The sequence below is a fragment of the Artibeus jamaicensis genome, unplaced genomic scaffold, assembly GCF_021234435.1.
Source record: "Artibeus jamaicensis isolate MK-2021 breed Jamaican fruit bat unplaced genomic scaffold, CSHL_Jam_final contig_444, whole genome shotgun sequence".
Taxonomy (NCBI): Eukaryota; Metazoa; Chordata; class Mammalia; order Chiroptera; family Phyllostomidae; genus Artibeus; species Artibeus jamaicensis.
In genome coordinates, this window is record NW_026521831.1 from 11657163 (window position 1) to 11673497 (window position 16335).

The 16335-nt window shown below is 39.4% G+C and overlaps 1 protein-coding gene across 2 annotated transcripts in view; it reads left to right on the forward strand.

The window, feature by feature from the left end:
- The window catches only part of GALC (galactosylceramidase), a 42302-nt gene that overhangs the window by 5434 nt on the left and 20533 nt on the right, over positions 1 to 16335 (forward strand). For both annotated transcript variants that reach the window (XM_053666090.1, XM_037130303.2), the window contains exons 2-9: positions 1302 to 1370; positions 1633 to 1696; positions 2888 to 3001; positions 4862 to 5001; positions 6893 to 6931; positions 8414 to 8544; positions 12725 to 12880; positions 15601 to 15725. In XM_053666090.1, coding sequence (XP_053522065.1) covers positions 1302 to 1370; positions 1633 to 1696; positions 2888 to 3001; positions 4862 to 5001; positions 6893 to 6931; positions 8414 to 8544; positions 12725 to 12880; positions 15601 to 15725 — 838 coding nt within the window. The remainder of the gene's footprint in view (positions 1 to 1301; positions 1371 to 1632; positions 1697 to 2887; positions 3002 to 4861; positions 5002 to 6892; positions 6932 to 8413; positions 8545 to 12724; positions 12881 to 15600; positions 15726 to 16335) is intronic.

Here is a 16335-nt window from a genome sequence, read left to right on the forward strand (position 1 = left end):
GCAGTGTAGAGAATAGAGTACAGGGAGGCAGATGGGAGGCTCTGAGACCATTGAGCCTATAATAATAGAGGAGCCTGGATGAAGGCAGCTGGGTTGAAGAGGAAGGGATGGAGTTTTGGAGACAGTAAGGAGGTCTTGGTGACTGAAGATGGACGGGAAGTGGGGTGAAAGGGTGACCCTAAGTTTATGGTTAAGGCAGATTGTTGTTCTTTACTAAGATAGCAAAGGCAGGAGAAAGAACAGATTTAGGAAGAAGTGGCCATGTTCGGTTGGGGATGTGTTGCGTGTGAGGTGGCTTGAGCGTTGGTAGCTCAGTAAAGGCTGGGGAGGTTCTGGCTGTAGGGGACAGATACAGGTGCCACTGAAATGTCCGGGAGCACACACGAGAGTATAAATGGCACATTGAGCTCCAAAAAAGACAAGACAAGCACTGAGCTCTTGTCGTTGTCATACACCTGGCAGGGTGTCAATGGCTTGAACCTAGGGTGCATCTGGAAGTGATATGCCGGTGCTTCATGATAAAACTTATTTTTTTCTTTCCCTTGGGATACGTTATTGCTCAGTCACTGGTTTTGTGGTTTCTTTGTTCAAGCAGTCATCAGCCTTGGTTAGGTGTGGTCTGGTGTGGGTCCCTGCGCCTTCTGCCCCGTCTTTCCATGCATTCTGATGCTGGTCTTGTGTGCGGTTCTCTAGTGCCACTGGGTGTGGGGGTCATTGTGTGGTCATTCGTAACAACAGCGACAGAGAGCACCGACAAACCTCTAGTGAGAAAGAGGAGGGTAGTGGTTCCTTTCAGCATCTCTGCTTGTATTATCTCCCTGCAAGATATTGGGGGTGAAGTTACCTGAGAGTCATCCTTCCTATCCTGGCCCCCAGATGCGGCAGTTGACAAATGGCTTTAAGATGGAGAACTCAAGTTTCAGTTCTTATAGTGACCACTCCCTGAGCTCAGGCCCTCAAGGTAAATTTGTGATCAGAAGGTTCATCAATAGAATTAACAAGCTTACCTCCCAGCCAGCCCCCGAGTCAGTAGAAGAGAAACTTGCTTCTTGCTTGGAACCTGTGTTTTAGCAATTGGACAAACAGTGGCTCCATTTGCCTGGTGTGGGGCAGCAAAACAGATGCAGGCAAACGACACAAAACAAAACAAAACAAAACAAAACAAAAAAACGGGGGAAATGACTTCACACAGCTCAGCTTTGCCTAAGAGCTGGTGAATATGGGTGGGGTGCATAAAACAGTATGAAAATGTGTTCGTGATTGGAGTTGCTTTATTCATACTTTTGAAACTTTTTTTTTAGGCAACCTCCCGACTTTTAGTAAATTACCCAGAGCCCTATCGTTCTCAGATATTGGATTATCTCTTCAAGGTAATGGACAAATAATTGTCTAGTGGTACCTGTGATATTTTAGAGAGTATGGTGAACTTTACCCATTATTTTGATCACCTTTACAATTCTAGTTTGTTTTTTTTTCAATGGAAAATTACTATTGGGATAAGTTGCTATGTATTTGAAGTTTGGCTTTGCTTTTCTCACCTGTAAAATTAAAGGCAGCGATTAGTAATTGTCTTGAAGTGTTTCGTACGTTGTACGATGAATCACAGGTTAATGCTGTTACTTCTTTCTCCAGCCAAACTTCGGTGCCTCTTTGCAGATTCTAAAAGTCGAAATAGGTGGTGATGGGCAGACAACAGGTAGGAGTTTGGGGAATGGGATTCTCCCCCCCCCCAGCCCCCATCGTTTGAATCTATGGTTAAACTTAATTTCAGAGTAAAAATAATGCCTACATTTTTACATTGATTATTGCATAGTAAATTGTTTCTTAGTATTCTTTTTTCACTCTAGTGCTTTAAAAAATTGTATCAAAGTATACATTTTTTTCCCCATCAAAAACAGCATTTGGACTTTAGATTGTTTATTTAGTTGAAGTAGTCAGTAATAAAAAAATCTACAGTTTTCTAAAAGCGGTATTCACTAGAGAGAATGTAGGGATAGTTTGAAATTGCATTAAAAGGTTAAAAAAGTTTTTAATATTGTGTAAATGATGTAAGTTGTTACTAACTTTAAATAAAACAGGTGGTAAGATATAACTCGTCAGTATTTCAGGTGCGTGGCTCTTTTTTCTTTTCAAAACAAAATTATTTTTAACCACCCAATCTTCACTCTTCAATGACCGTTTTGATTGGCTTTGTGCTGTACATGTAGTCAATTAAATGTTCATGGGCCAGGTTTCCAGGAAGGAGAAAAAGGAATTTAATTCTCTCAGTATTTACTATATAGCTTATTATTTGTAGGTCAGAGTCCATTGTAGTGACCTTTAGTCTGCAGTTTGTACACTCATGCTCCTGTTAGTGATTTGGAAGTAATCTGTGTTAAACACATACATACCTCCCTGTGGTGGTGTTGGTGTGTACTTTGTGTGGAAAGGAACGGAGTGTAAGAATTGGGTCTCAGGAGCCCAGCGATTCACACCGGGTACGGAGAGGCTGGGTGTGGAGGGATGTGACTCTAAAGTTGGACGTGGGACTTGCAAACCCCAGAGAGACCAAGAGCCCAGCAGAATGTAGTTCCAGGAATTTGCATGAGGTGGTAACACGTCTCTTAACACTGAAGAGTATGTTAATCTCTTAACACATATGATAGAAATGGAAGGTGCTTACGTTGCTTAGGATGATGAAAACAGATGAAATAATAATGCTTTGATCATCCATCCACAAGTTACATTGTGAGATTGTTCTCCTTTGCCCCACGTCAGGATTGGAACGGGAACACCCCTTTTGTGAGATGCGTGCGCATGTGCGTGTGCGCGCGTGTGGCGGGCGAGCGGGCCCACCCACGGGGCAGCGATAATGGAATTGCTGCCTTTCTCGCTGTTTCCCTTTCAGATGGCACTGAGCCCTCCCACATGCACTACATGCTCGATGAGAATTATTTCCGAGGCTATGAGTGGTGGTTGATGAAGGAAGCTAAGAAGCGGAACCCCAATATCACACTCGTGGGTAAGAAGGGAAGTTGGCCATCCTTACGTGGCCTGTTTTCCTTTAACTTCACAATTCCGAGTCGTGTACGTGGAAGCTCTGTTAAAACTGGGGTGCTAACAGTGTGACGAATGCTACCAGTATGCTACCAGTGTTCCTCCAGTAGCAAAGCACGTGCCAGGCGCCATCCTTTTTTCACCCTTAGATATTATCTCTGATTTTTATAATAATTCTTGAGCAAGGCGTTATTCTTCCCATTGTACATAAGAAGCAGTAGAGGCTTAGAGAGGTTATGCCACTGACCTAAGATCAGATAATTAGTAAATGGCAAAAGTAGATTTATAAAGTATTCCATTGCAGCGTTTTGCTAAACTTTCTTTAGCAAAATTTCTCATCAAAATTCGTCAAGGGGCAATCCTATTTAAAAAATTGTATATTACATGCAGGAATATATTCCAACTATTTGCAGAATTATGTATTATACATAGCAGTAGTCCGCCTTTCTAGAAGTGCTACATACAAAAGGTGTTTTGTTTGTTTTGAACCTCCGGGATGTGCGGTTGGAGTGATGCAGCCTGCAACCCCAGCCCCTCGGAGTTCAGGTCCCGGTGGCAGGATCGTGGGTGGCCCCCGATGGGACCGCGCTCATTTCCAGCGGTGAGCTTACCTGTACAAACCTTCACGTGTGCACGGTGGTGGCGTGCTCCCATCATTTGAAATTAATCTGATTTTTTGAAACAGGCGTGCATGTTCAGGCTGGGTTCAGTGAGATTAATGAGATTTCAACAATGACATTAAAGGACACGTATAAGTTTTCCTAAATTAAATACTGAGGAGTCAGTGTGTTCCGTGTAAGTGGACTTTTGTAAGAGATTCCGGAAATGTTTGGAGCACTAAAAAGCACCATTGACTTCAGTGCTTACTCGCCCATTGGGCTGTCTTCAAGGTCAGTTCTCGTTCAAGTGTAGGAAACCTGGCATGCGGAAGGCTGTCTGAACCAAGACTGACACGTGGTGGACCTTTGGAATGTATTTGGCATTTCATTGTTTTAAAATGCTCCACTATTTCAATGTCACATTTCTTATGTAAATATACTTAGACATTCCTCCTGAGTTTAGAAAAATAAACATTTTGTTATTTTGATTTTGAATTTTTTGGTAGTGAACTAGGTTGATAACATATAAACAATTAAGGAACTTAACTGTTGAGTTTATTTTAATATATCAGTGACAGAATTAGGATTTGGAATCGTAATTAGTGCTTCTAGTATTCTCATTTTTTTCACCAAAAATAATATTAGGGTATTTGAACACCGTGGATTATTTAATAGACATCATTTAACAAGGAAATATTTATTTCCCCTGTTGAGTCATTGGCATTTATATTGATAAAAAGACAAGCTAGTTTTGCTGAATTTCATTGCCTACTTTGTATTTGAAGTAGCCTTTGTACTGAATGAGGAATTTGTATTAGACTCACCTCACAGGAGTGGTCAAGCGTTGGCTTTTCAAAGCTCTTTGATTTGCCCTTGGCAGCAGAAGTTGGATGTTGAACATCCACTATCCTAGGTGATAAGATGTTAAGTTAATGGTATGTTTTTCTTTCTATTGGTAAATCGTCTTTGGGAGAGGTGTTTGTTTTTGTTGCTGCTTGTTTTTATTTCTTTTTCTTGCAAGAGCATTTGGAATTATCATATCTGATTTAGGGATCAGTAAGAAATGATAGCATTGAAGGGATTTTGAGAATTTGTGTAGGGTGTGTAATCTTCTTTGTAGCCAGGTTATATTGTTTTTTTTTTTGCTTTACCTATGTTCTGTTTGGTTTCTTTTGCTTTGTTTTCAAGAGTGCCAGCATTGTCACACCCACTCTACCTCTCCGCAGGACTGCCGTGGTCGTTCCCCGGATGGCTGGGAAAAGGTTTCAACTGGCCTTATGTGAATCGGCAGCTGACTGCCTACTATGTCGTGACCTGGATTGTGGGTGCCAAGCATCATCACGATTTGGACATTGATTATGTTGGGGTTAGTAATATATCTAACACATGCTTAGCAATATATCTAACACATGCCTAGTAATATATCTAACACATGCTTAGCTGTGGCACACTTATTTGTAATTTTTTAAAGTGGTAGTTTGTCGACTAACCATTTTGTGTCATGAGACTAAGTTGTTCTATTGGTGTCTGATAATAACATAAATTAACTGCATGTAACCCTCTAATTCCTCACGTTTGCCCATCCATATCCTTTCTATGGTGGACAAATGTACTGTTTACATTTTTGGAACTATTTTTATTGTTTGTTTTGTTTTGGGTGTCACCCAAACTCAAATTCTCCCTTTTCAAAGCTTTTCCTAGTTTCTCTAGTTCTTATAACAAAACTGTGTTTGCAATACTGATTAATCTCATTTTCTTCTGTGGCTCTTCTCTTGTTCTAAACCAGGGGGTGGCAAACTTCCTTTAAGGACCAGAGAATGAATAAATTTAGGTTTTGTAGGTCAAAAGAGATTGATAAAGATATCTATATAGGTAATTATGTAACCATTTAAAAGGCAACCATTTAAAACTGAAAAAACTGTTTACAGCTCTCAGGCTATAAAAACAGAGGCAGATGCCCGATTTGACAGGCTGGCAGAAATCTGCCTTCCCTTGTCCTAAACTGTTACTTAATGATTAGAAACATGTAAAACGTGATATCTTGTCTTTGTAGCTGGTCTGTAGGCAGGCTGGAGGCCTGCCTCAGACTGCGTTGTACCCCACAGAGCCTTGTATTACACGTCTAGTAGGTCTGCATACACTTTTGTTTATTAATATGCCACCTGTCAAATCTGACTTCAAAAGTTTTCATGCAATCCACAAAGCAATTATTTAGTTCCTACTGTGCTACCGGCACAGTAACTATTATGTTCCACACATACCAGCATTAATAAGCTCTCGTGGAGTTCAGTGAGCAGAGCAGATCCTTGAACAGATAAACTGCAGTCACAGATGGTACAGGACATGAGGGGGAGTGAGCCAAGGGCTGTAAGCCAGAAGCAAGTGTACACTTGTTCTTATTATCCTTCTCCAAATTATAACTGAAACTTAGTTTGTATGACAACATGTTAAGCTATTTTTAACCTATAGTGAGACTAAGTATAGGTTTGGGTCTAATAGTATTCTATTATGGTAAAGCCACACTTAGAAACTCTTTCTGGTGAATAATGGGTGATTCACATCTTTTTTTAGCCTCTCAATAATCACATGCTGTGGTGAGGAGCTTCTTTGGTAAGAAGCTCTGTCCTGTGTCACTTGGAGTAAAAAGAGTTACGGCACCTGGACTCTAGCCCATCTCTGTTATTAATGGTTTCCTCGGCCGTAGGACGAAAGTCATGGGGGTTCTCTTTTCAGCCCTAAATTCCCATGCTTTGTGGTCCTAAACCCAAGAGACTTGTGTATGTTCCTTTTATTCTTATTAAGAGTCTGCTTCTGTGATGAAGCACGTCATCGTGCTTCTCTCTGTGTGTGGTGCACTTAGGAACACTTGGCTTCCAGGTGCCTCTGGGAACCTCCTGGGAGCTGTCGCAGCCGCCTCTCTGTCTGCAGGTCTCCGGTGCCAGTGTAGCACCTGGCACACAGCTCCTTGTCGACACTTGTTGAAAGTTGGCTGTTCTACTTTTGGAAACCTCTGGAATAAACAATTTTTGAAACTACCAAGGAAATATTTTTATCTTTTTAAAAATAGTATTTTAATTTTAAAAGTTATGTTGTCTTGTAATTATCAGTACATTCAATAACAGGCCATTCCGTAAAGTAAGAAAATGACCTTTCATGTGATATGAGAGATGACGAGACAAATGGCATTTCATGATAATGTCTGTTTTTTTGACACTTAAAAACTTTTAGTTCAGACCTTTTGACTTTTTGTTTTGCAGATTTGGAATGAGAGGTCATTCGACATCAATTATATCAAGGTCTGTACAACTTTAAAATCTTTTAGTCTTTAAATTATTAATCGATAATTCCTTTGTGGTTTTATGGAAATTAGTACTAAAAACTGTATTTGTTTATAGCACAGTTAATTTGTTTTGCTAGTAGTGACACAAAATTTGAGCAAAATCTTAATAATATTTATGTTCCTGATTAAAGCATATGTAATTTCCTATAAGCCCTGCATTATATTTTATATATATGTTATGAGTCTGTATATATGTATATGTGAATGTATATATTATGAGTCTGTATATATATATGTATTATGAGTCTGTTCCAATTCCATTGCATTCTAATTCAACTTACCTGGTTTGGAAAACTGCTATTTTAAACAATTTAGGCCATTTCCTTTTCTCTTAACCTTTAGTTTACCTGCGGTAAAATGTCTCAGGATATAAAAACTTTTAATGTTTAATTGCCATTTGGTAGCAGCATTTTATTGGAATCTGTGTCCTGTTGGTTAAAATGCCTATTTAAAGAGTTCAGTAATGGCTGATGAACGTAGGTGTTCAGGTTCAATAAGCTTTACGAATATATATTCCATACAGTGCAGTAAGATGGTCCCTGGAAACGGTATGGATTAGTTTTTAGGAGCAGAGCTTAATATAATAAGAACAAGTGATTTATATAAATATGACAGGGCTATTGTTTCTTTTATTTTTGCTATTTGTGTTGTATTGAAGATCTCCCTTGGGTTCTCAGTGAGGTGCTTCTTACATTGTGTCCGGGAAGTCCCACTGGGGGCCTGAGGGTGGCAGATGGGAAGGGGTGTGTGAGTGTCTGGACAGAGCTGAGCGCCAGAGTGGGCACTCTGTGCTTTGTTGACTTCCTTCCTGTTAGAATTTGGCTTGGTACTTTTAATTTTCCTGTGTGGATAGTCCTACAGGTAGATTTTTATTAAAATCTGTCCTGTCTAGACATGTGAAAGACTCGAGGGTCACAATGGAGTGTTTCTTATTTCTACAAGATACAACATATTGAGAACTAATATTTTCAGTAATGACAGGATATTTAAAGATACTGGAAAATACTCAAAATGATAGTTCAAAGCATTTTGCTAAATAGTATGTTTATATGACTCTAATTTTATTTTGTCTATGTATAAGAAATTTCCTGGAAGAACGCATCCTAAATAATATTTCTGGGTAGTACTATTATAATTTTTTTCTACTTTCTACCCTCCTGCTCAAAGTTTTTATGGTTAAGCATAATTTTGAAGGTAGAGCAAAAATCCCTCCAGGACATTTTAACCTCATGGGTTTGTTTATTTTCTTTTTGCATTTCTGTGAAGTAGATTATCTTGATAACAATGCTTTTATTTTCCATAGGAAGCATGTGAGAAATAATTTTGATCCTATTGTCCAGGATGCTGAGTTTTGAAGAGATTTTGATTACCTTGGTGTTGATTCAGCAGCTGAACACTCACCGTAGCCTTTCTCATGTTCTGTTTCTCTCTGCAAAAGGTTTTGAGAAGAATGCTGAACTACCAAGGTCTCCAGCATGTCAGAATCATTGCGAGTGATAACCTCTGGGAGCCCATTTCTGCTTCCATGCTGCTCGACCCGGAGCTCTGGAAGGCAATTGATGTTATAGGGTTAGGAACGTTTTACTTTGAAAACTCCGTTTCTGGTTGCTTGTTCTGAGTATTGCCTGTGACTTTCTTTTTGTGTTTTTCTCCTCATTTGATTATATTTTCAGAAAGTAGCTTTCTTGTGTTTACTTAACTAAAGCCAGTATAACTGAAACTTCATTCCTTTGAAATGTGTGAATTTGGGATTTTTCTATGACCATGAAAGGCACCGGTAATTTTTAAACGTTGTGCTAATGTTTGCAGTAATAAAACATGGCTTTGTTTAGATTAAGGGGCAGAATAGTATTTAAATTTTAAGAGTTATAAAAAGCAATGTCATGAAATTAGTTCCCAGCTCTCAGACTTCCTGCTGCTGGGAGTTCTGTCATGAACACTTATGTCCACGGTGCGGTGTGACCACTGACCATGGTGTTTGTCCTGTCTCCTTAGTGGTATGGCCTTGACCCTGCTCCTTAGTCCAATCTGCCTTTCAGCCTTCTAGGCCTGCACCTCACTGCATTTCAGCAGTATTTATTTTTCCCATTTCATTTATTTTATTTTCTCCAGTTTGACTGAAAAGTAATTGTCGTACATCACTATATAAGTCTAAGCTATACAGCATGGTGGTTTGATTACATATATTGTGAGATGATTACCATAGTAGGTTTAGTTAATATCTGTCATCTCTTATAGATGCAATAAAGAAAAAGTAAAAAATGGTTCTCATGGAGAGCTCTTAGGATCCTGCTCTCTCAGTGACTCCCTCATATGTTATAGAACAGTGTTACCTAGTCATTACATGGTACGTTACATCCGAAGTACTTATTTCTCTTATGCCTGGAATTTTGTACCTTCCTCCAATTCCACTCCCAACCCCCCACCCAGCATTTAAAAGTGGATTTTAATTTTATCTATCATGACAATGCACATTACATAAAATAGAATACACGCATGTGTGGAATTTACTCCTTATTCACTGTGAAGACAGTGCTTGGTTTAATAGCTTTTTAAATGAATTTTAAACATACACAAACGAGGCAGAATAATACAATGTATATCCATGTTCCCACCACTCGGTCTCCATAAGGATGAACTCACGGCCATGCTATATTGTGCGTTGGTAGAGGCTTTGCCTAATTACCATATTTTGCCATGTGTAATGGGCATTTTTTGCCTGAATTCTTGAGGGAAAAATAAGGATGCACATTATATATAGATATTACTAAGTCCATATCTATATAAATGTTTTTGATTCTTTTATTTATGTTTATGTATTAAAAGTGTAACTCTAGAAAGCAATTTCAATATCCATATACAAAGTAATACTCTGAAATATGATACTTGGTTTTGTTTCGAAGTATAAATAAGTAAATAATTGAATTAAAAAACTAAAATGAAAGACTTTTTTCCTGAAAGTTTGGGCCAAAAATGGGTACCCATTATACATGGAAATGTATTATACATGGCAAAATACAGTATGTACATTTAAACAGTTTATTCTTAAGAGCCTTCACATTTTGTTGAATTAGCAATGGATGCGGATATCAGCAGAGACCCAGTATTAGTGCTGTCCTTCTTTGCTCAGCTTATTTATTTAATCAATGAGGTTTAAATGCAATATAGCAGTCTTATTATTTTCTGAATAAGGGATACAACACCTATTTCTGTAATTTTAAAAGAGGTACTTTTTCAGATTATAAAAATACTGCATGCTTCTTAGGGAAAATTTGGAAAATGAGAAAACTGTAAATGCAGAGTCAGAATTTACTCGTCACCCTGACACCTGAAGTTCAGCGGCAACCTGATGGCATGGACTGTCCAGGCTTTATTTTTATACAAGTGTCTTTTAACCAGGGATACACTGACCTTGCCTTTGGCTTTTGTCTGGGGCCGAGTATCATGATGGTAGGATGAAGTTGAAAACAATTAAATTAATATTATTACAAATACTAGTAGTCATTTTCCAAGTTGGGCATTACAGTGCCGAGACAGTAATTTCTTAACCCTGGCAGCTGCTCGCCCATTCTTGTGGTCTCTGTAAGTGTATTTACAGTCCTGAGAGCTGCCTGTTTCACCTGAGTTCAGTGACTCAAAAAATCTTGGTGGAACCTCATTTTTCTCAAATGTTTCTTTTTATATTCTCTATTATACACACACACACACACACACACACACACACACACACACACACACACACACGTATATATGAGGTCTGTCCAGAAAGTATCCAGCCATTTATTGAAGAACATATAAGGTACAAGAAACATTGTATGTAGGACAATGACGCCTCAGCCCCCTTCAAAGTAGGCACCTTGGGACCTCACACAGTTCTCCCAATTACCATCAGTTGCCCCTTTGTATTTTCCTGGATCTCATCGATGGTCTGAAATTTCTTCCCTTTCAAAGGTGATTTTAGTTTTGGGAAAAGCCAGAACTCGCAGGACGCCAAATCTGAGCTGTAGTGGGGCTGAGTCATTTGGCGATGTGAGATATTGCTAAAAACTCTGTACCAGACGTGATCCGTGAGTGAGTGAAGCTGTCGTTGTTTGTGCATTCACGTTCCAGTACACTCTCCTCGGCTGCCCAGTTATACTGATTTTGCAAACTGTTCTCTTTGTATGAACAACAGCTGGGCTTTTCCCAGGCAGACCTTATTTTATTTTATTTATTTATTTATACACACACATATACATACACACACATATTTTTTCCTCATGAAATCCTGAAATGCCTAATTGATGTTGTGCCCTAATCTATCTTTACTAGGTATAATGAGTTCCCCAATAGGACTTTCTCTGGAAAGATTCATGACCAAAATGGAATTAAATAACTGCAAACTCTAATAGGACTTCAAAATCATTCTTTTTTTTTTTTTTTTTTAAGATTTTATTTATTTATCTTTAGAGGGGAAGGGAAGGAGAGAGGGAGAGAAACATCAATGTATGGTTGCCTTTCATGCATCCCCTGCTGGGAACTGGCCTGCAGGGAACCGGCCTGCAACCCAGGCATATGCCCTGACTGGGAATCGAACCGCGAGATTGTCTGGTTCGCAGGCCCGTGCTCAATCCACTGAGCTACACCAGCCAGGGCTAAAATCATTCTTTTAATGTAATGAGTGCTACTGCACCAGACTACAAAGATATAATCCCATCTTTATTATCTGCTTGTGTTATTATTACATTTTTTATAAATAATTGTTGGCCTAAAAAGTATACACTCATGTCCCTAAAGTTATTCAGCTAATGTGTTCTCTTATTACTGTATTAACTATCAGTCTGCTTTCTATTTTATACTTGAAATTTCTTAACTGTTTTTATCCAGTTATCAATAGTTTCCACTGTCATTACGCCAGTATTTTACTCTTGGAATAATAAATATACATTTCCGCTTCAACTGACTGACTCCTTTCAAATGCTGGAATAAGGGAAGCGTTCATTCCTCGGGGGCAGGGCTTCTCCACCTTTGCCGTTTTGATAGTTCTCTGGATAATTCTTTGTGGTGGCCCCCTGCCCTGTGCCTTGTTGGGTGATTAGCAGCACCTGGGGCCTCTGCTCCCTCGATGCCCCTCCTGATACCAGCAGGAAACCTGCCCCCACTGCCTAGCAACCTCACCCAGTCTGAGAGCCAGCACTGCTCTGAGATTATAACTTCTCATTTTCCCAAGGTAGTTTATTCAAGAGAGAACTCTGTGTGGATTTTTATTGTTTTTTGTTATTGTTGGGATGTAAATGCCAAGCTTTCTCTGTCTGCTAAGGCCAGGAGCAAGGGAGGAAGTATTACTGTGTATAATAGACTCATGAGTCTTATTTTTTGCTTCCTTCCTACTCCTTCCTTCCTAGGGTCCCGAACTCTGTGCCTCCCCTGGGAAGTCTGAATCCTGTTTCCACCTCATTCATCTCTTGCACGGCTCTAAGCTGCGGCCTCCTGTGTCAACGTGCTTCCATACATTTTCTGGTTTCCAGAAACACATTTCTCATTCATCTTCCTTTCCATTTAGTGTGTGGCTATAGGCTTATCTTAAGAGCATCCTGAGACATAGGGTTGGGAAGCAGGTGCTTGCAATCAGTGTGACATCTACCTGGAAGCTGCCATTGTTTGAAAATAGAACATGTTGGAGAAGACGTGTATTGTTATGTATTCAGCCAGTGGTTGTATGTGCCACATTTTGACCTTTGCCCATTTCCTCCCACCCTTCCTTTCCTAGAGCTCATTATCCTGGGACGCACACGGTGAAGAATGCAAAGCTGACTAAGAAGCAGCTGTGGTCTTCGGAAGATTTTAGCACTTTAAACAACGAAGTGGGTGCTGGCTGCTGGGGTCGCATCTTGAATCAGAACTACATCAATGGCTACATGACTTCGTAAGTTATGGACAACTTTGAAAGGTTTTTAACCTTGAAAATTTTCTAAGACACAAGAAGTCGAAAAATGTACAGTGGACTTCCATAGTCTCACGACCTAGATTCAGTGATTAGAAACATTTTGCCTGATTAGCTTCATCTGTAACTGTATCTGTTTTAGGCTATATCTGCTTATTTTTCTATATTTGAATGTAGCCTGTATTAAATAAAGTCAGGCTTATTGACATATAATTCACATATAGTAAAATTTATGCACTTTTTTGATTTTTAACAAGCTATATATATATGTATATATGCACACTTATATACACATATATTTATAAAATAAAATTACAGATATCATGATACCTTATCACTAAATATTTTACCATGTGACTCCAAAAATAAGGATATTTTTTACATGATCACTATATCATTTTGATACATCAGAGTCTAAGAACATTTAAAAAATATTTCTGATACCTAGTCTATATTCAAGTTTTCCTAATTGTCTTCAGAAATGTCATTTATAGCTTAAAGAAATAAGAGCCAATCAAGTACCAAGCATTGCGTTTAGATGTTATGACCCTAAAATCTCTTTTAGTCTAGAATGGTTTCCTTCCTTCCTCATTTTTTATGGCCGTGACCTTTTGCAAAGACGAGGCAAGTGGCCTTGTGGACTCTCCACTTCCCAAACCTCCTGGTTGATTCCTGGCAGCTTCACTTAATTTGTGTGACTGTTCCCTAAACAGAGGTTCTGAAGAGAGAACACAGCTCATTGTTTGTTTCTCGGGGAAGCTTTTCTGAAATGCTTTTCGAAGCTTTGATTGTAATTAGATTCAACTTAGCTTTCTAAAACAAAAATAAATAGAACAAAAGCAAGCCAATACATGCTTTTGTGATGTTAATGTGAGCTGACATTCCATTCCGACAGCCTTCTTTGTTATTTTTCTTCTCTTTTTGAAAGAAAAGATGCTTCTCTGGAGCCTTTGGTTCTAATAACTTAATCTGGTATTATTAGGAGTCATGCCTGCTCAATGCAGAGAATTTAGTAACTGCATGTAAATGCAAAGTAGGAAACAAAATCACTCATAGTTCTGCCATCCAGGAGTAACTTACTAAAAATTTTGCTGCACATCTTCCGAATTATATATGCAAAATTTTAATACAGAATTGAGACCATACTATATAATGTTCAGTAAATAAGCTGCTTTTCACTTAACAAGGCATTATGAACTTCTTCTCCTATTTAAGCATACTTTGACTTCATCATTTTTAATGTTTATATGTATTATTTTACACAAGACAGAATTTCCCAAACTTGCCTCCTCTCAAGTAGCACCAAACACTTGCTTGCACAGACTCCTTGGCAGCCACACAGACCTGCTGAACCTGAATCTCTAGGTCTGGCTCCTGGGACTCTGGTGGGCTAGTCCGTGCCCAGGTAACCCTGGTGCATGCAAATTTGGGAGACTCTGATGCAGAAGATATATGATACCTCATTGAATATTCTCTTCCTGGGAATTGGCGTTGTGTCTTTCTATTTTTGTTAACAGCTCAGTACACCCTGAAGTGACGGGTTGTGTACAGAAATCTTTACGGATGTCTATGGTCTCCCCCGCATGGTGCATTCTTGAAAATGGAATCAGTGTCTGGGTCAGAAAGTCTATCTGTTTTCAAGGCATTTGTATAGATTACAAAGTGCTCTCCAGATGGTTTACCAGCGTTTCTAGCATTAGCCAGAGAAGATACCATGCATCTTGTAATCTATGGATAAAGTCATGGGAGCGCTTAAGGTTTTCACTGGTAATAAGGGTTTTTGAGTATTGGGACTATTGTTTGTACTTTGTGTTGACAGAATTAGAAGGCTTTGACTTTCTAAGAATGTCAGTCTGTCATTTTACTATGGGTGAGGACTTGATAAGAAAAAGAAGATCCGTGGGTAAGCTCTTTTTTTTTCTTTTTTTAAGCTCTGTACGGGGGATCCAGGGTCCAGAGCTTCTCTTTTGCCCTTGGATTTCCCTGAGAACCAGAGTCACAATTGTAAGGGTCAGCACCTTCTGTGGACATCTGAAAGGATGGACCAGAATCCAGACCAACAAGCTGACCCAAGTAGTCCTTGTAGATGAGGCAGATCATAGTAGGGCCACAGCCCAGCCCTAATTCTGCACTCTCCCTGTACATCAGTGCACTTAATTCTCAGTCGCATAGACTGGGTACAGTTCTTATCCTCATTTTGCAGGTGAGGAAACTGAGGTCCAGAGAGGTTAAGTGGTAGAACCATGATGTGAATCCAGGCAGTCAGTCTCAATCTTAAAACTCTGCAGTTGCTCAGAGCTGCATACAGTTATATCACGAAATGGGGGCCTGGAGGAGGCTGATTATCACAGGAAAGCAGGTGTGGATACAGCCTTTGTTTGTGTTTGACTCACACTGGTGACGTGTCTGCTACTGGTAGGGCGTGGTCCGTCTTCGGGCCACACCATTACTCGGTAAAAATTGTACGCCTTTATGCATTTGTATTTGTTTACTATGGGATTCACCATTAACAACATTTAGATGTTTCAAAATGTGAATGAACTTAGTCAGCTTACATTTTCTGGTTTGGGGTGGTTATTTTCCAGTTATTTACATATTTTTATACAAACTATGTGTAGGTCTTTTTACTGTGTAGGCCTAGACAGTTACATTTTTATCGCAAACTGTTTTGGTGTTTCTCTTTGATTAAACAAATCATGTAGAACAATCGCTTGGAACTTGGTGGCTAGTTACTATGAGCAGTTGCCATACGGGCGCAGTGGACTGATGACCGCGCAGGAGCCGTGGAGTGGACACTACGCCGTGGAATCTCCCATCTGGATAACAGGTACGCTTCCCAGACCGGCGCTCACTCCCTAAATTCCTAAGATACAAAGCAGAAAATACTGAGAAAGGATTATTGGGAAGAGCGGAAATTTTCTTTTAATTTTCCTGGTTCTTTTGGCTGTCCAGTAATTAAACAGGCACAAGACAGATTAACAGGAGGGAAAAAAAATTTAAGTTGGTACATCTGGAGGTCTCATAGATATGGGACCTATGAAGTGACCGAAGCAGTGTTGATAAAACTTTTAGGCAAAGAAATAATAAGGTTGTGAAGAACCGATGAGACAACAGAATAGGCTGGAGTGCTAAGCAGTTTGCTTACACAGCTTTGTCCACTCTGAATTTTCAGTTTCTGGCAATAAGGGTGTCTCTCTGCCTCCTGGTCTGGGGAGGGTGGCTGGGACCTGGGAGATTTATTTCCTGCTTTCGGGTGGATAGAGAGGAGAGTCCGGGTATCCTTCTTTCACTGCTGTTTCTCAAGTAACTTGAATAAATGAAAATAATCATGATGCTACCTTGGGATATGTCCTGGTTGGCTAATGTTGAAATCGCTTTTTAGGGGTGTGGGGTTGGGATGTACAGTATTGCTTAGTATATTTTCAGAGCCAGCTTTG